The sequence below is a fragment of the Vipera berus genome (genome assembly GCF_964194415.1).
Source record: "Vipera berus genome assembly, chromosome: 3".
Taxonomy (NCBI): Eukaryota; Metazoa; Chordata; class Lepidosauria; order Squamata; family Viperidae; genus Vipera; species Vipera berus.
In genome coordinates, this window is record NC_138204.1 from 175,748,324 (window position 1) to 175,762,363 (window position 14,040).

At 36.3% G+C, this 14,040-nt stretch overlaps 1 protein-coding gene across 12 annotated transcripts in view; it reads right to left on the bottom strand.

Annotated features, from left to right (window-relative positions):
• Window positions 1–7,786: 7,786 nt before the first annotated feature.
• PCMTD1 (protein-L-isoaspartate (D-aspartate) O-methyltransferase domain containing 1) overlaps window positions 7,787–14,040 on the bottom strand; it is a 46,437-nt gene continuing 40,183 nt past the window's right edge. For 11 of the 12 annotated variants that reach the window (XM_081324682.1, XM_081324688.1, XM_081324687.1 and 8 more), the window contains 2 exons: window positions 12,010–12,133; window positions 7,787–10,094 (listed from right to left, as the gene is read on the bottom strand). In XM_081324682.1, coding sequence (XP_081180808.1) covers window positions 9,724–10,094; window positions 12,010–12,133 — 495 coding nt within the window. In that variant the 3' untranslated portion in view covers window positions 7,787–9,723. The remainder of the gene's footprint in view (window positions 10,095–12,009; window positions 12,134–14,040) is intronic. The other variant, XM_081324680.1, reaches the window with a different exon arrangement.

Sequence of the window (14,040 nt, forward strand, 5' to 3'; positions counted from 1 at the left end):
TATTAGAACTCCTGGAGAACCAGCTTGGAAAATAACATTAACACATTAAATTTTGCTTATGAGACCACCACCTTTGGTTAAGTGGCAATTGATATCTGCATCAAATAACATCATAAAATATTCAAAGCCAATGCTGAAAATACACACACCTTTCAATAAGTAAATATATAGAGACACATTTTTTAATTGGACAATTATCCACTTATGATAAACAACAAACTTAGGAAGATTTATTCTCAGAACTACTCAGGCAGGCAGACAGGAGAGTTTAAATCCATTCAGCAGCTTCATGGTGAATCAAAATTAAAACTAGGACTCCTTGATTGAAAGCAATACCATTCTTCTTATTCAAGGGCTGAGAAATATACCTAGAACTATAATTATAGCTATAACCCTGTGTTTGCCTGTACCTTCATCTTCAATGATAAGTAGTGAGTTACAACCACTTTCTTTTTCTCTCTCCCCGCCCCCCATGGCAATAGAAGTATAAAATTATTACATTATTTTTTTAAATGGTACATATACATTTCAGAGTTTACAGAAGAAAACTGCCTAATCATGAATTTACTCAATCAATTTTTATGATCCCACAGACCAGCATTACCCTGAATTTACTTATTCACTCAAGTTCTTCTTCTTAGCTACTTGGAGTGCCACAGTTCTTCCTAGAAAATATGTACTGTGTTAATATAATTTACCCTCAGCACAGGGAACTTAGAACTCATTTCCATTTTAGGACTTTGAGGAGTGTTTTATGCAAACAAGATCTGGAAGAACTCTGGAAGAAAACTGCATTTAAATATATGTTTAGAAGATCCTTATTGTTGGATACAAAATTACTTCATTACATGGCTAGTGTAGCATACAGGTTTCTTTGCAAAAAGCCTGTGGAGATAATGTCTATCATTTAGACAATTGCACCCATTTATCCTAAACAATATTTTAAGGAAAATGCTTTATTTTGGCATCGTTTTCATCAAAATATCATAACAAATGGCAGAACATATCATGACTTTAAAAAAAACACTTTTCTGAGATCAACCTGAGGTAGAACTTATTAGTACATGATTGGGAGACAACCAGGAAAATTAAGGCTATAGACCAGGGGTAGGCAACCTCGGCTCTTTTATGACTCATGGACTTCAACTCCTAGAATTCCTGAGTCAGCATAGCTGACTCAGGAATTCTGGGAGTTGAAGTCCATGAGTCATAAAAGAGCCAAGGTTGCCTACCCCTGCTATAGACTATACTGGAAAGTAAGTTAAAAGGCAATAATCCTGTAAGTATTACAATTACAAACCACTTCTGTATTGTGGGCAACAAAGCAGTATGGATATATTGAAACAGATGGAAAGTAAAATAAGCTGAAAATACATTGTGATAAGGAAGCCCAATTGTCCAATTTAATTTGTACAATGACTGCTACTGAATCTAATATAGAAAATACACAAAAAACCCCAAAACCCCACAGCCATATAAACTTAATTAGAAGAAATAAATGTACAATTAATTTGAAAGCAAACAATGCTACAAACCTTTGCTTACCTAGAATCTGATGATTTATCAGTGAAATCCTTTAACAATAATAATGAAATCTGATGTATCCATGTATACCTCCAGATAGTGGCAACAGGAGTGTAAAAACTATTTCACATGTGCACCAAATAGTAGAAAACGTACCAATATAAATCTACCTGAGAAATGTATATGATAGAATGCTTTATACTATTTTAAAGACAATTTTGTAGAAAAGATTTTGTTATCCAAGGTTATATATGGTATCTGTCAAATACAGTATGAGACATTCATTTAGACAATTGTATTTTAAGAAATATACAGAGGAAAAAGATTCCAAAAATCTGAAGCTGTTATTTGCCTTGCATCTGGAATAGATTAAACATTGAAGTAGCTTTATTAATGAGTTGATGTGATTTTATGATACTGATCTAACTTTAATAAACTATGGAACTTTAGTTTTATTTAATTTGTAATAGAACTTACCTTTAGCAAAAAACAGTGTCATTTAGCTTCAAAATATTTTAATTATTAAAAACAGCCCTTCCTAGCAGTTTTTAGGAAGTTGCCATGGCCAACTTGCCACAGCCAACTCGTTGTGGGACAACCCGCCAAGGCTAACTCGCCAGAGGGCAACTCACTGCAGGACAAGAGTTATACTAATATCAAAGAAATGATGGAATAAAATAATTAAAGAAAGCATGCAAAAGGAGAGACACAATGAAATGTGAATGGCAAAAAATGTTTTAAAATTTTATTTTAAATAAATAGAACTTTTAAATTGTCTCACAGCAAGTTGTCCCATGGCAATTTGGCTGTGGTGAGTTATCCCGCAGCGAGTTGGCCATGGCAAGTTGGCCGCAGTGAATTGGCTGTGAAAGTTGTCCCATTCAGCTTGGAAGTCACTAACGGCTGGCTGATTGAATTTGTATCTCACTGCAGTAAAGACATCACACTGGCCACAATTGTGGAAATGTCTTCAGATAGTGCTGGTGTATGGCCTTGAAACAGAGATGAGTGCCACCCTCTAGAATCAGCAACGACTAGCAGAGAAAATCTGCAGGGACTCCTTTCCTTCCTATAATTTAAGATTGCAAGAAGCTACATGCCCTACATAAATCTGACAGTGTATTTCAATATATATTGAGGAATATAGTACACAGAATGCTGATATTCAGGCTATTACTTGAAGCCTGTCCCACACATATAAAATAACAAAACCAAAAGGATTTATTTATTTATTTATTTATTTATTTATTTATTTATTTATTATTTATTTATTTATTTATTTATTTATACAAGATACACTGTTGAATGTGAATCATAGCTGTTAAATAAGTAATAAACTAGAGTTTGGTTCAGTTAAGGAGTGGACAACCATGCCAGTGGCCCTTAAGACTCGTGGTCCCAGCAGTTGGCAACTGTTGTCATTAATAAACTATTTTGATTTTGTACACAAATAAACACAGCATCTTTGCTCTTCAATTTTCCCAATAACATAATTTCCAATCATTTAGTATCATTTAGAATTCTAAATGAGCATTTCCCAATGTGAACATAGTTTTGACAAGACATACAATGTAATTGAAACAGGAAGTGTGCCAGGCTTCCAGTTAGGCGTCGCGGTGTAACAGGCACAGGAAGATGGGACTCCATCTTCCACGTTAGATTTTGCCCTGCTGTGGACCCTAAAAAGGGTCGAATGTCACCCTGGAGAAGCGATGGAGGAGGGGACCTTTGTTTATCATGGAGGGGTGGTGGCTCCTCCACTTGATCTGAGAGAGCCGGCGGGGAAGACTGGCTACACTTCTGTGGCCAGTCAGAAGCTGCTGACAACCAAAGAAAATAAGCACTAACGATCAACTTTTGAGCAACATGGATGGCACTGGGCGAGACTATATCATCTCTTTGTGATTTTAAGACTTTTTCCTGGAAAAAAACTACCCAAAGCAAAGAATCCTTTGCAATGAGAGAGAGAAGGGGAATTTCTGCCCCATTCCCTCAGGAAAAGAAAAGCAGCAAACTAATTGCTTGGGGGAAAACAGAGAAAATTACAAGATTAATTTGGAACCAATACAGATATATAGCTTTGAAATTTGGGGACTAAAAGTATTTTTGAGAATTTGTAGAAAAGAGACTTGAAAAGTCTGTAATATACCATATTTTTCGGACCATAAGATACACCTGGCCATAAGACGCACCCAGTTTTTAGAGCAGGAAAACAAGAAAAAAAAATATTCTGAACCAAATACCGGTATACTGAAACAGGGCTTTTCAGCCTTTTCATCCATTGCACCACTTTTAGGACAAGGCAATGTCTGAGTACCACCAGTCGCCCAGCAAGGTGTCAAAAACTTGACCCCCCCCCAAAAAAAGGGAAAAAATGATAAAGTACAGGTAGTTCTCAACTTACAATTCACTTAGTGACTGTTCAAAGTTACAACGGCACTGAAAAAGTGACTTAGGACCATTTTTCACACTTATGACCGTTGCAGCATCCCCAGGATCGTGTGATTTACATTCGGATGCTTGGCAATCGATTCATATTTATGATGGTCACATTGTTCCAGGGTCATGTGATCACCTTTTGCAACCTTCTGACAAGCAAAGTTAGTGGGGAAACCAGATTCACTTAACAATCATATTACTAATTTCATTTTTCTCTCTCCTTCTTTCTCTCCCCCTCCCTTTCTTTCTCTCCTCTCTCTCTCCCTTTTTCTCTTTCCCTCTATTTCTCCCTCTCTCCCTCCCTCTTTCTCCTTCTCTTTCCCTCCCTATTTTTCTTTCCATTTCTCCCTTTCTCTCTCCATTTCCCTCCCTCTTTCTCGTCTCTCCCTTTCCCTCTCCCTTTCTCTCCCTTTCTCCTTCTCCCTCCATTTCTTTCTCCTTCTCTCTCTCCCTCTTTCTCTCCCTCTCTATTACTCTCTCTCCCTCCCTCTCCCATTGTCCCTTCCTTCTTTCCTTCCTTTCTTCCTTCCCTCCCTCTTTGTCCTTCCCTCTCTGCGTTAGAGCAGTATCCGCGGAGGCGGCCCTGCTTTCTCTTGCAAAAAGCAAGCTGAAACGGAGTGAGGGAGATTCCCAGGAACGCGAATCGGCTGATCTCGCGCTCCTGCAATCTCCCTTGCTCGGTTTCAGCTTCCCTTGCTACAAGAGAAAGCAGGATGAAACAGAGCGAGGGAGATTGCAGCAGCTTCTCCTCCAATTGGTCCTGCTTTCCCTGCACAGACCAAATGGGAGATCTGCTCCAGGTTTTCCAGTCAGCCCGCCCAGTTCCTGAGTCAAATGTGTCCTTAGAGCTAAGCAGCTGCTCTGGCTGCTGCGTTCCCCACCTGCCTTTCAAGTTGGGATAGACTGCAGCTGCTCTTCAACTTTAGAAGGAAAGATGCCCAGACCCCAGCCTGTAAAAAATCACAGACTCTGCCTCCGGCTGCAGCTTCTCCTCCAATTGGTCCCGCTTTCCCTGCGCAGACCAAATGGGAGATCTGCTCCAGCTTTTCCAGCCAGCCCGCCTAGTTCCTGAGTCAAAGGCGTCCTGGGTTACACCTTCGGACTATAAGATGCACCCTCATTTTCCCCCCCCCCACTTTTGGGGGCGAAAAAGTGCATCTTATGGTTCGAAAAATATGGTATGTTTGGATTTAAAAAGCTGGAAGACGGTGTTAATGTCATCTAGTGGAGAACTATAGCACTACAACTTATTATTAAAGGAACTTGGCTCAAAGCCTAGACTGAGATAAGACTTTGGTTGGCCTTGGAAACTTTTACTTTTGCAGACTGCAGCTGGGAAAAGGGGAAAAAACCTCTTGGGCTGCTTATCTGTGTTGGGGACTCTATTGGACTATAAAGACTACATACAAAAACAAAATGAGTGTTCCATACTTAGCCTCAAATGGTAAAATATCATCTTTAACACCTGTCTCCGAAGCTCTCAGCTTGATATACCAACAAGAAAATGTTAATGAATCTCAGAAATTCTATGTTAAAATCAATCGAACAGACAATTGATTTATTTCATAATGAGACTAAAAATGAGGAAAAAATGAGAAAAAATAAGAATTTTCTAATCTAAACTTACAAATCCAGACAATGACTACAAAGAAGAAACTAATAATCCAAAAAACAGAAGGAAAATTAGAAATGGATCTATAGATGGAGGACCTAAAGGAAGGAATTAACAGACACAGCCAAATGAAAAATTAGAAGATGAAGTGGTAACATCAGAAATGAGAAAGATATCTTACTAGTCAAGATCTCAGAACACATTTGAGGATAAGGAAGAAGAACTGATCAAATGGATGATAAAGCTGTTAGGAGAAATGCTAAATATTAACAAACAAGAAATGAAAAGAAAAACTGAAGGAGAAAGATGGGAGGCTGTTTAATGAATATAAATGTGTTGAACGTTCTTCCAAAATTACTTCAATCAAATTCTCTTCCTCATTCCAAACGATATATACTAAAATAGAGGAAGAATTACTTGATGAGTCAAATGTACTGACTTGGAAAGTTATTTGGCAAAGGAAGGTAGAGTAAGACTGAAGAAAATAGAGGTTTTGGCCTATTAGATGGGATATTATACTATTAAACAGATGTTTGAATATGGTTAAGAAAATAGATAACCATTAGAAATAAAAGTATTATTATAATTAGAAAGATAGGATTTGTAACTAGAATATTGTATTTTGTTATGAGATGGGAAATATGAAAATTCTAAAAGTGTTTGAATAAGGGAAGCCTTTGGTTACCCAAATATAATTTAGTATGAGAAAATTATAATAGTAAACTATTAGAAATCCTGAAACAAGGGGGACTAGATGACAAAGACATCCAAATAATAAATAATCTATATTGGCATCAGGTAGCAAAGGTGAGATTTGGCCCAAAATACTCAGCTGATGCAGAAATACGAAGAAGGGTCAGACAGGGATGTATTCTGTCTCCACTGTTGTTCAATATCTACTCAACGAGGCACTGGAGAATATCGATGCTGGCATCAAAGTAAACAATGTTTGGATCAACAATTTTAAGATATGCTGACGATACAGTGCTGCTTGCCAGTAAGCATGAAGACCTTCAGCTCCTCATCATCAGTTACAGAAATATCTGAAAAATACGACTTAAACCTTAACTCCTCAAAAACCAAGATCATGGTCATCAGCAAAGAACCCGTTAATTTACCACTAATACATTTGGAAGGAATACCATTAGAAAAAGTTGAAAGGATCACGCACCTCGATTCTAATTTACATGAAAGCTGGGACATGACCACTGAAGTAAAGACAAGAATAGAGAAAGCTTGAACAGCATTCTTCAAAATGAAAAAGGTCAACTGCAGTCACGACATAAGCCTAAGATTGAAAATCAGGCTCGTCAGATGTTATATTTTTTCTATCCTGCTCTATGGAGTAGAGTTGGTCTCTGACAGAAGGCCACCTGAAGAGACTAGAAGCATTTGAAATGTGATTTGCAGGCGGCTGTTATGTATAAGCTGGGTTGACAAGATCAGAAATGAGGTGATAAGCTGCCTGAGAAAGCCAAGGGAAGTCATCAAAACAATTAAAAAATGAAAGTTAGAATATTTTGGACATGTGATGTGACACCCAGAAAAATATGGCATATTCCATTTAATCCTCCAGGGAAAGATTGAAGGCAAATGAGGTCCAGGCAGAAGAACAACATTATGGCTTCAAAATCTAAGGGACTGGTTTGGACAGAACTCAGCAACACTTTTTCGTGCGGCTGCTGATAAAACTAGGATCGCCAACATGATCTCCAACGTCTGATAACAGATATGACACAAGAAGATGATGAGACAATTAGAAGCGATAGAGATACTTTGAACATTGAGGGGAAATTTAAAAAAATAAAACTGGGAAAAACAGAATATTGATTGAACAAATGGATTTTAAGTACAAATGCAATTCAGATATGTTTTGGCTAGAAAGATATTATAAACTGACGCTATCAATATTATGTACAATACCAGAAAAATGTGATGAAGATGTCTATATTTATTTGTATATGTATTAACAAGAACAAGAACTGTATTTGCCCAGTGTTGAAAAATACATACCACCAGAAGAAGAGAGGATCAAGGAAGCACTGGATGGTGTTAGTATTGGAACTAGACTGAGAAAGTTAATATGTACCACTGAATTACCAATGGACCCAGACAACACGTTGTTTATTAAGTACTTATGATTGAAAAATTAGAAAATTAATACTTTTTAAAAAAGAAACAGGAAGCGTACCAGATATTTTACTGCAATGATGACCAGAGATTTAACTTTGATTGACTCTGAATTGTAATATTTTATTTTAAAATACAAATCAAAAAATGTGAAGTAAACTTATACACAAACAAAAATGCTTCAGTAACTTAAAAAAATTACATAATATTTATAACTCTTCTATTGTCTATCTGAACAAGTTTACAACAGAAAACACAAGAAACAATCTGTATAAATTTCTGGGAAAACCTTTGCACTCTGAAAATTGAGAAAGTATGAAAAACCAACACTAGAATATAATTATTTTTCAAAATGCCTTAAACTTCATTTCAGCTAATAAAATATGCTGGATGTGTCAATGTTTTCCACCACTGAATATTGAGAATTACTGCGGTAGTTTCACTATATAAGCCTGCCATTTGTCAGTTTCTGTTACTGTGAAATAAGACTGGCATACTTTTCTAGTAATGTTATTTGTTAGTGTTAATTTTCTGAAAACCATTCTACATTATAACACCTGAACTTTTTTCCCAGTGGAATTTAATTTGATAATTGCAAAGAGGGAGGACAACATTATTTGCATTTAAAGAACAAAGCCCATGTATTTCACAGACTGCTCAAAATATTTATAATACTTATGAAGTGGACACCAGGAAAGACTTTTTGAATTATGTAGATAAAATGGTTGATTTCCATTAATTCCAAATATGAGAACATATATAGCAGTCATCTGTTGAATCTGCTTTATGTATCTACAATAATAAACTCTAGAGGAATCCTCTCCATAAGGAATGCTTTTATTTGGCCCCAGAGATTTGGTGTCCTCAACAATTATGTTTTAAAGTATTTTGAAGTTTGTTTTATTCACTTAAAGCTCATAGAAAGATGCTCTAAAAATGACCCCTTTAACTATTCAATAAAAATGCAGATGGAACATTATAGTCAAGCAACTTGACTCCCCAAGCTTGCAGAGAACCAATATCAAGTGTAAAAATGAAATGCATCTTCCCTTATCTGCAATAAATAAGGTACAGAATCAGTTAAAGTGCATTGCTGAACAAATCCTTGAATTCTATTATTACTGCTATGCAAAAAAGCAATACAAGATTGTTTCTACATGTTCTACTCTATAAAGGCGTAAATATAGTAGCTGAAATTATAGTCTTTTATAAATGAAAGATGTTTTCTGTACCATTAAATTTAAAAATAAGTTATATACATTTTCATAAATGCTGGAAAGTTAAGAAATCAATCATTGGCTGGTGTTAAAGAAAAAGATTTTTAGAAATGCTGTTGTCAGTATGTCCTTTAAGGCTGAGAGAGAGAGAAAGAGACAGAGAAACAATCACTTTTCTTGACATTTTTTGGCAAGAGATATAAAAGAAAATTATCTGTCATTTCTAAATTTGAATGTGTACTGTATATTACACTAAAGCCAACTCATTCAATGTCCACTATTGCACTTCTGTATTCCTTTGAACACACTTACTTCAACACAGTAACAATGATTTGCAATATAACCATGGTAAAATATAGTATTCCAATGCGGTGACATGAAAAAATGTCTTGTTTAAAAACTTGCTTAAGAGAATGCAGACCATCCTTACTGTTATCTGAATACACTTTTATTCACTTATATAAAAATGTTATAATTCTCATCAATACAAATTTGTCAGGGAGCAAAAAGATTTATCATGCAAACTCTTAATTAATGCTATATACTGCTGTGAAACCCATTTCTAGTCAAGTTAAAACAATATTTCCTGGGGGGAGGGGGAAGAAAAGGTAACAAAACAGGATTTAAAATAGGAAATTACTGCTGAATCCAAGTCCTTATAGCAAAGTTAAGACAAGTTATGTTTTGATTCATCACAGTTCTAAAGCTTTGCTGAAAGATTACTGTACTTAAGTAAATGCTACATTTCAAGGATTAAGAAAATATCAAGTAGGCATTATTATTTTTACTTAAAAGCAAAGGTTATTTTTCTCTGTAGTATGTCAAGTAGGCTTTTAGAGATTCAGGGAGTGGTAGATTCATAATCTTTTCCCGCAATAAGTTTGGTGGAGGTTCCTCTGTTTTCAAGACTTCATTTTGATCATTTTCATCATCTTCTTTGTGGTCTTCCTCCATCTTTTCATCTTCTTCACTATCTAGAGACTGAGGAATGAGTTGATTGCCAACAAACACATAGGTATTAATCCTGCGTCTACGACACCTTCTGCGTTTACGTTTTGGTGGAGGTTTCTGTATAATACCTTTGGTTTGCATTTCATCATTTACATAGTTTCTAAGGGTGCGTCTAATGTAGATCCGAGCCAAATCCTGTAGATTCCTAACAGCACAGGGAGCTATAAAGAGAACAAATTAAATTAAATAAGTCATTGTACTTAAGTTACACCATAAAATGTTCTGAAAAAGTGAATCATTAAAAATATTGAACTAAATTTAAAATATGTAAAGGCAGCAATCACTTTTCTAGCATGATTTCTTGATAGCTTTGATAAAGGATCTTGGAATGGCTTCTTTCGCTCATTATTAAGCCAGACACCATTATGAACATTTTGAAAGGAGTCTCTCTATATTCCAAATATTTTTAAATATAAGGGATCCTTGGTGTTCTTTGAGCTTGCTTGTTTTCTTGTAAAAAAAACAAGCTCAGAGTGCACCAAGGACTCCTCATTTCAACCCTGAGCTGCAAATATTTTCCTTTATTGGTATTTTAAAATATTTTTAAAACTTGAGTCCAATATAAAGAAGTTTGCAATAACATGCTTCATCAAACAAAAAATTGGCGATGACAGAACAATGAACTATATAAAACTATAATAAATCACATTTAAATTTAGAAATGTTTAAAAATTTACACTTATCATTTATTTTCAATCATCACTTTTGCTTACTATCTACTTGCAATAAATTGTTTTTACCCTGGCAGAAGAGGCATGCTATGCACTCCATCAGCCAAGGAACTTCAGCTGGTGGGAACCAGAAGAACTTTTTCTGCGATGGCTCCTACCCTCTGGAACACCATGCCCCTTGAGTCGGATCTGCCCCCACCCTCTTGGCCTTCCATAAGCCTCTGAAAACCTGGCTCTGCCAATTGGCTTGGGGCCCTGCTGAGATTGTCCCTTGCTGGAGATGATTAGTAGACTGAAAAGATCCCACCTCCACCCTGTTCATGCATTGGTCCCTATTTTATCCAGTTTTTGTTAACCCTTAATCCTCTTGTTTTTGATGTTTTAATATATTACAATTTTTATGATGTTGTAAGCTGCCAAGTCGCTTGACAATGAGATGGGCAGCATATGCATTTAATACATAGACAGATAATTTGCCTATTCAACTCAGAAAGAAATAGATTAACTGCAGTCAATAAACCAGAAGACTGTAAGTTTTATTTATGCCTTAGGCATAAAAGTCAGCTGGATAACTTTGGGCCAGTCATTCTCTCTCAGCCCAACTTACCTCACAGGGTTGTTGTTGTAGGGAAAGTAGGAGAATAAAAGTTATTAAGCCTGTTTACCATATTGAGTTATTTATAAAAATAATAAAAGCAGGATATAAATAAAATAAAGTTTATTCTGAAATATTATTTTTACAAACAGAAATAGGCAAGAATAGAATACAGTAACAGTTATACCACAATATGCCATCCATTAAATTATGTTTTAAGCAACTAAATTGTATTTAATTCACATATCAAAGTACTGTTAGCAACCAAATCCTAGTAACAATGAATTTATAAATTGTTTTTACCCAGAAATAAGTTAAATTTACATGGTGCACTACTCTCCCTTATCAGCAATCCCTAAAAACGTTTGTCAGCACATCAGTTAACTCAACCTAGATTTAAAATTAAGATTCTAAAACCAAAACCAAAAAATGGAATTAGTAACAAGATGGAGTATAAATCTGGTATCCTAGTCAGCTAAAGTTGTTCAGCTTAAGGGGAGAAAATATTGCAGACAGTTGTTAAGCTGGATGGGCAGATTCCAACAGATTGTTTGCATAAATAGAAGACGCATTCATAAGATTTATTATCAATCTACTTGCAACAGGGAATCCTAGGTAATATATTTTATGGTCTTACTCAGGATTGCTTACAATGTGGCCCAACATAGAGAAGAATTATTGAGATTAAGTGTCAATATGATTTTTTTCATTTATTCTTTTTCAAAGACTTTCAGCTGCTTAAGTACAGTACAATGTTTATTTTTAGTCTATGTTAGTTGTACTACAAGGAAACACACAGCAAATACTTACGCAGCCCCACGCTATCATTTTTGCTGGTGTCACTTTTGCTTGGCTGTACAAGTGGAGCAAATGATACAGCAAGGATGTTTTTGCTTTCCCAAGTATTCTGTCCAGTTCTCAGGATCTGGGTTAGCTATATAGAATCATTGAAAATTAATTATATAAATTTAACCTACATCAGTATTTGTATTTGTTTTTCATATAATGACCTTATTCTGATAGAAAAAAATATAGCTTATAATTTATTCACGTGAAGTTGGGTAAATCTTGTGGGACCCATTTTGATAAAGGGTTGTGAGTTCCATTAAGCATTTTACTTCTTAAAAGCTCTTCTTATAAATCCAAAATTTGGCCAATAATCCCTGGTTTTCAGGGTTTTAGAAAGTGAATTGGATGCAGTTAGTCTTTGCAACTATTTTACTCTATCCTGCCTACTCCAAAAAACCCTTCAAATAAAAAAGGATTTATTTTATTTTTGCTCCAATTGTTTGGTAATATGAAGGTATTCCTTTTTTAATTTCATTTTCCCTTAAAGGGAAAGAAAGACAGCTGCAGAAAAGTTGGCTGTAACAAGCCAATTTCAAACTTTATTTATGAAGTCTAATAACCATAGCTATTATAGGATAATAATGTTCATACCACTCATAATGGTGTAGAGAAACATGTTAAAGTACCAATGATTATTTCTCTTAATCTCCTAACAACAGGAAAGGTTATACTTGTTAACACTTTTAGCCAAATTCCATCTGTGATTATAGTCACAAGGATCATATTCTTTAATTATAGGCATGCTCTTAGTAAGACTACCCGCCATTCAGAAAGGGATATATTATTTGATATTTTCCAAATAATTTGAACTTCTGATTTCAATCAGCTATCGTTTATAATGCCAAGCAAATTGTAATCTAAAGTAAACAAAGGGTAAAAGTTGCTTCTATCTATGTTAGAATTTGGAGGAAATCCTATGGCTGATTTCTGCCTGCTAGGGGACCCTAAATGGGCCTGAAGTTGCCCCGTAGAGGCAACAAAGAAGGAAGTCCCGCTGATTACGGAGAGACGGCGGTCGATCTGATCAATTTGGGAGAAGCTCTCCAGAAACCAGCAGGAGAAAGGCTAGCTTAACTTCAGAGTATAGCCAGGGCTTCTTTTCTCATAGAATGCTCAGAACGGCGTTCCGGCACCTTTTTTTTTTTTTTGAAGAAAAAAAAAGCTCCCTCTATTGGCTTTAGGAGTAGGCAATTTTGGCTCTTTTTTATGACTCGTGGACTTCAACTCCCAGAAATCCTGAGCCAGCCACGCTGAGGGGAAAGAGAGAGGCTTTCCTGGCTCAGGAATTCTGGGAGTTGAAGTCCTTGAGTCATAAAAGAGCCAAGGTTGCCTACCCTGCACTAGAGGAGGACATTAAAATTATTTACAAGGTTACTTCTTTAGGAACTAAACTTTTAGAATCTAAAACAGCTAATTCAAAAAAGCCAACAGGAAAGAACCTCACATTTTTCATCTGCTTCTGTCTTTTGGAAGTTAAAATTAGATAACAAAATAATCTATTTCCTATGTTAACATCTCTGCAATGAAACCAAAGGTAACAGGAAAGAAATGGCACCCTAAGGATACCTGCATACATGCAAATGCTTCTCTGGGATCAGTAATGCAGCAGGGATTGCTTTTTCCTTCCAGTAACAGATTGCTGGGAAATAACAAACATGGCCTTGAGAATTCCAATGTTTGTTACAAATTTTTCTGGATGTGGTTGGAAAGAGGCTGTTTGGCGCTGGAGACCACTGCCACGAGGAACACAGCTCTGGGTTGGGGTTCGGAGCAGCTCCGGGTGGGGGCTCAGCACGGGCCGCAGCATGGCAACTGCGGGGAGGGGAATCCCCACAGCGGCTGTGGGGAGGGGAATCCATGAGGCATGTTGCTCCGAGCCGCAGGGGCGGGGGTGCAAAGGACGGGAGGCGACGCCATAGCAAGACACCAGCATCGCTCCCAGTGACAGCACCTCTGAGTTCCAGCACCTTTTTTTAAAGAAAAAAAGCACTG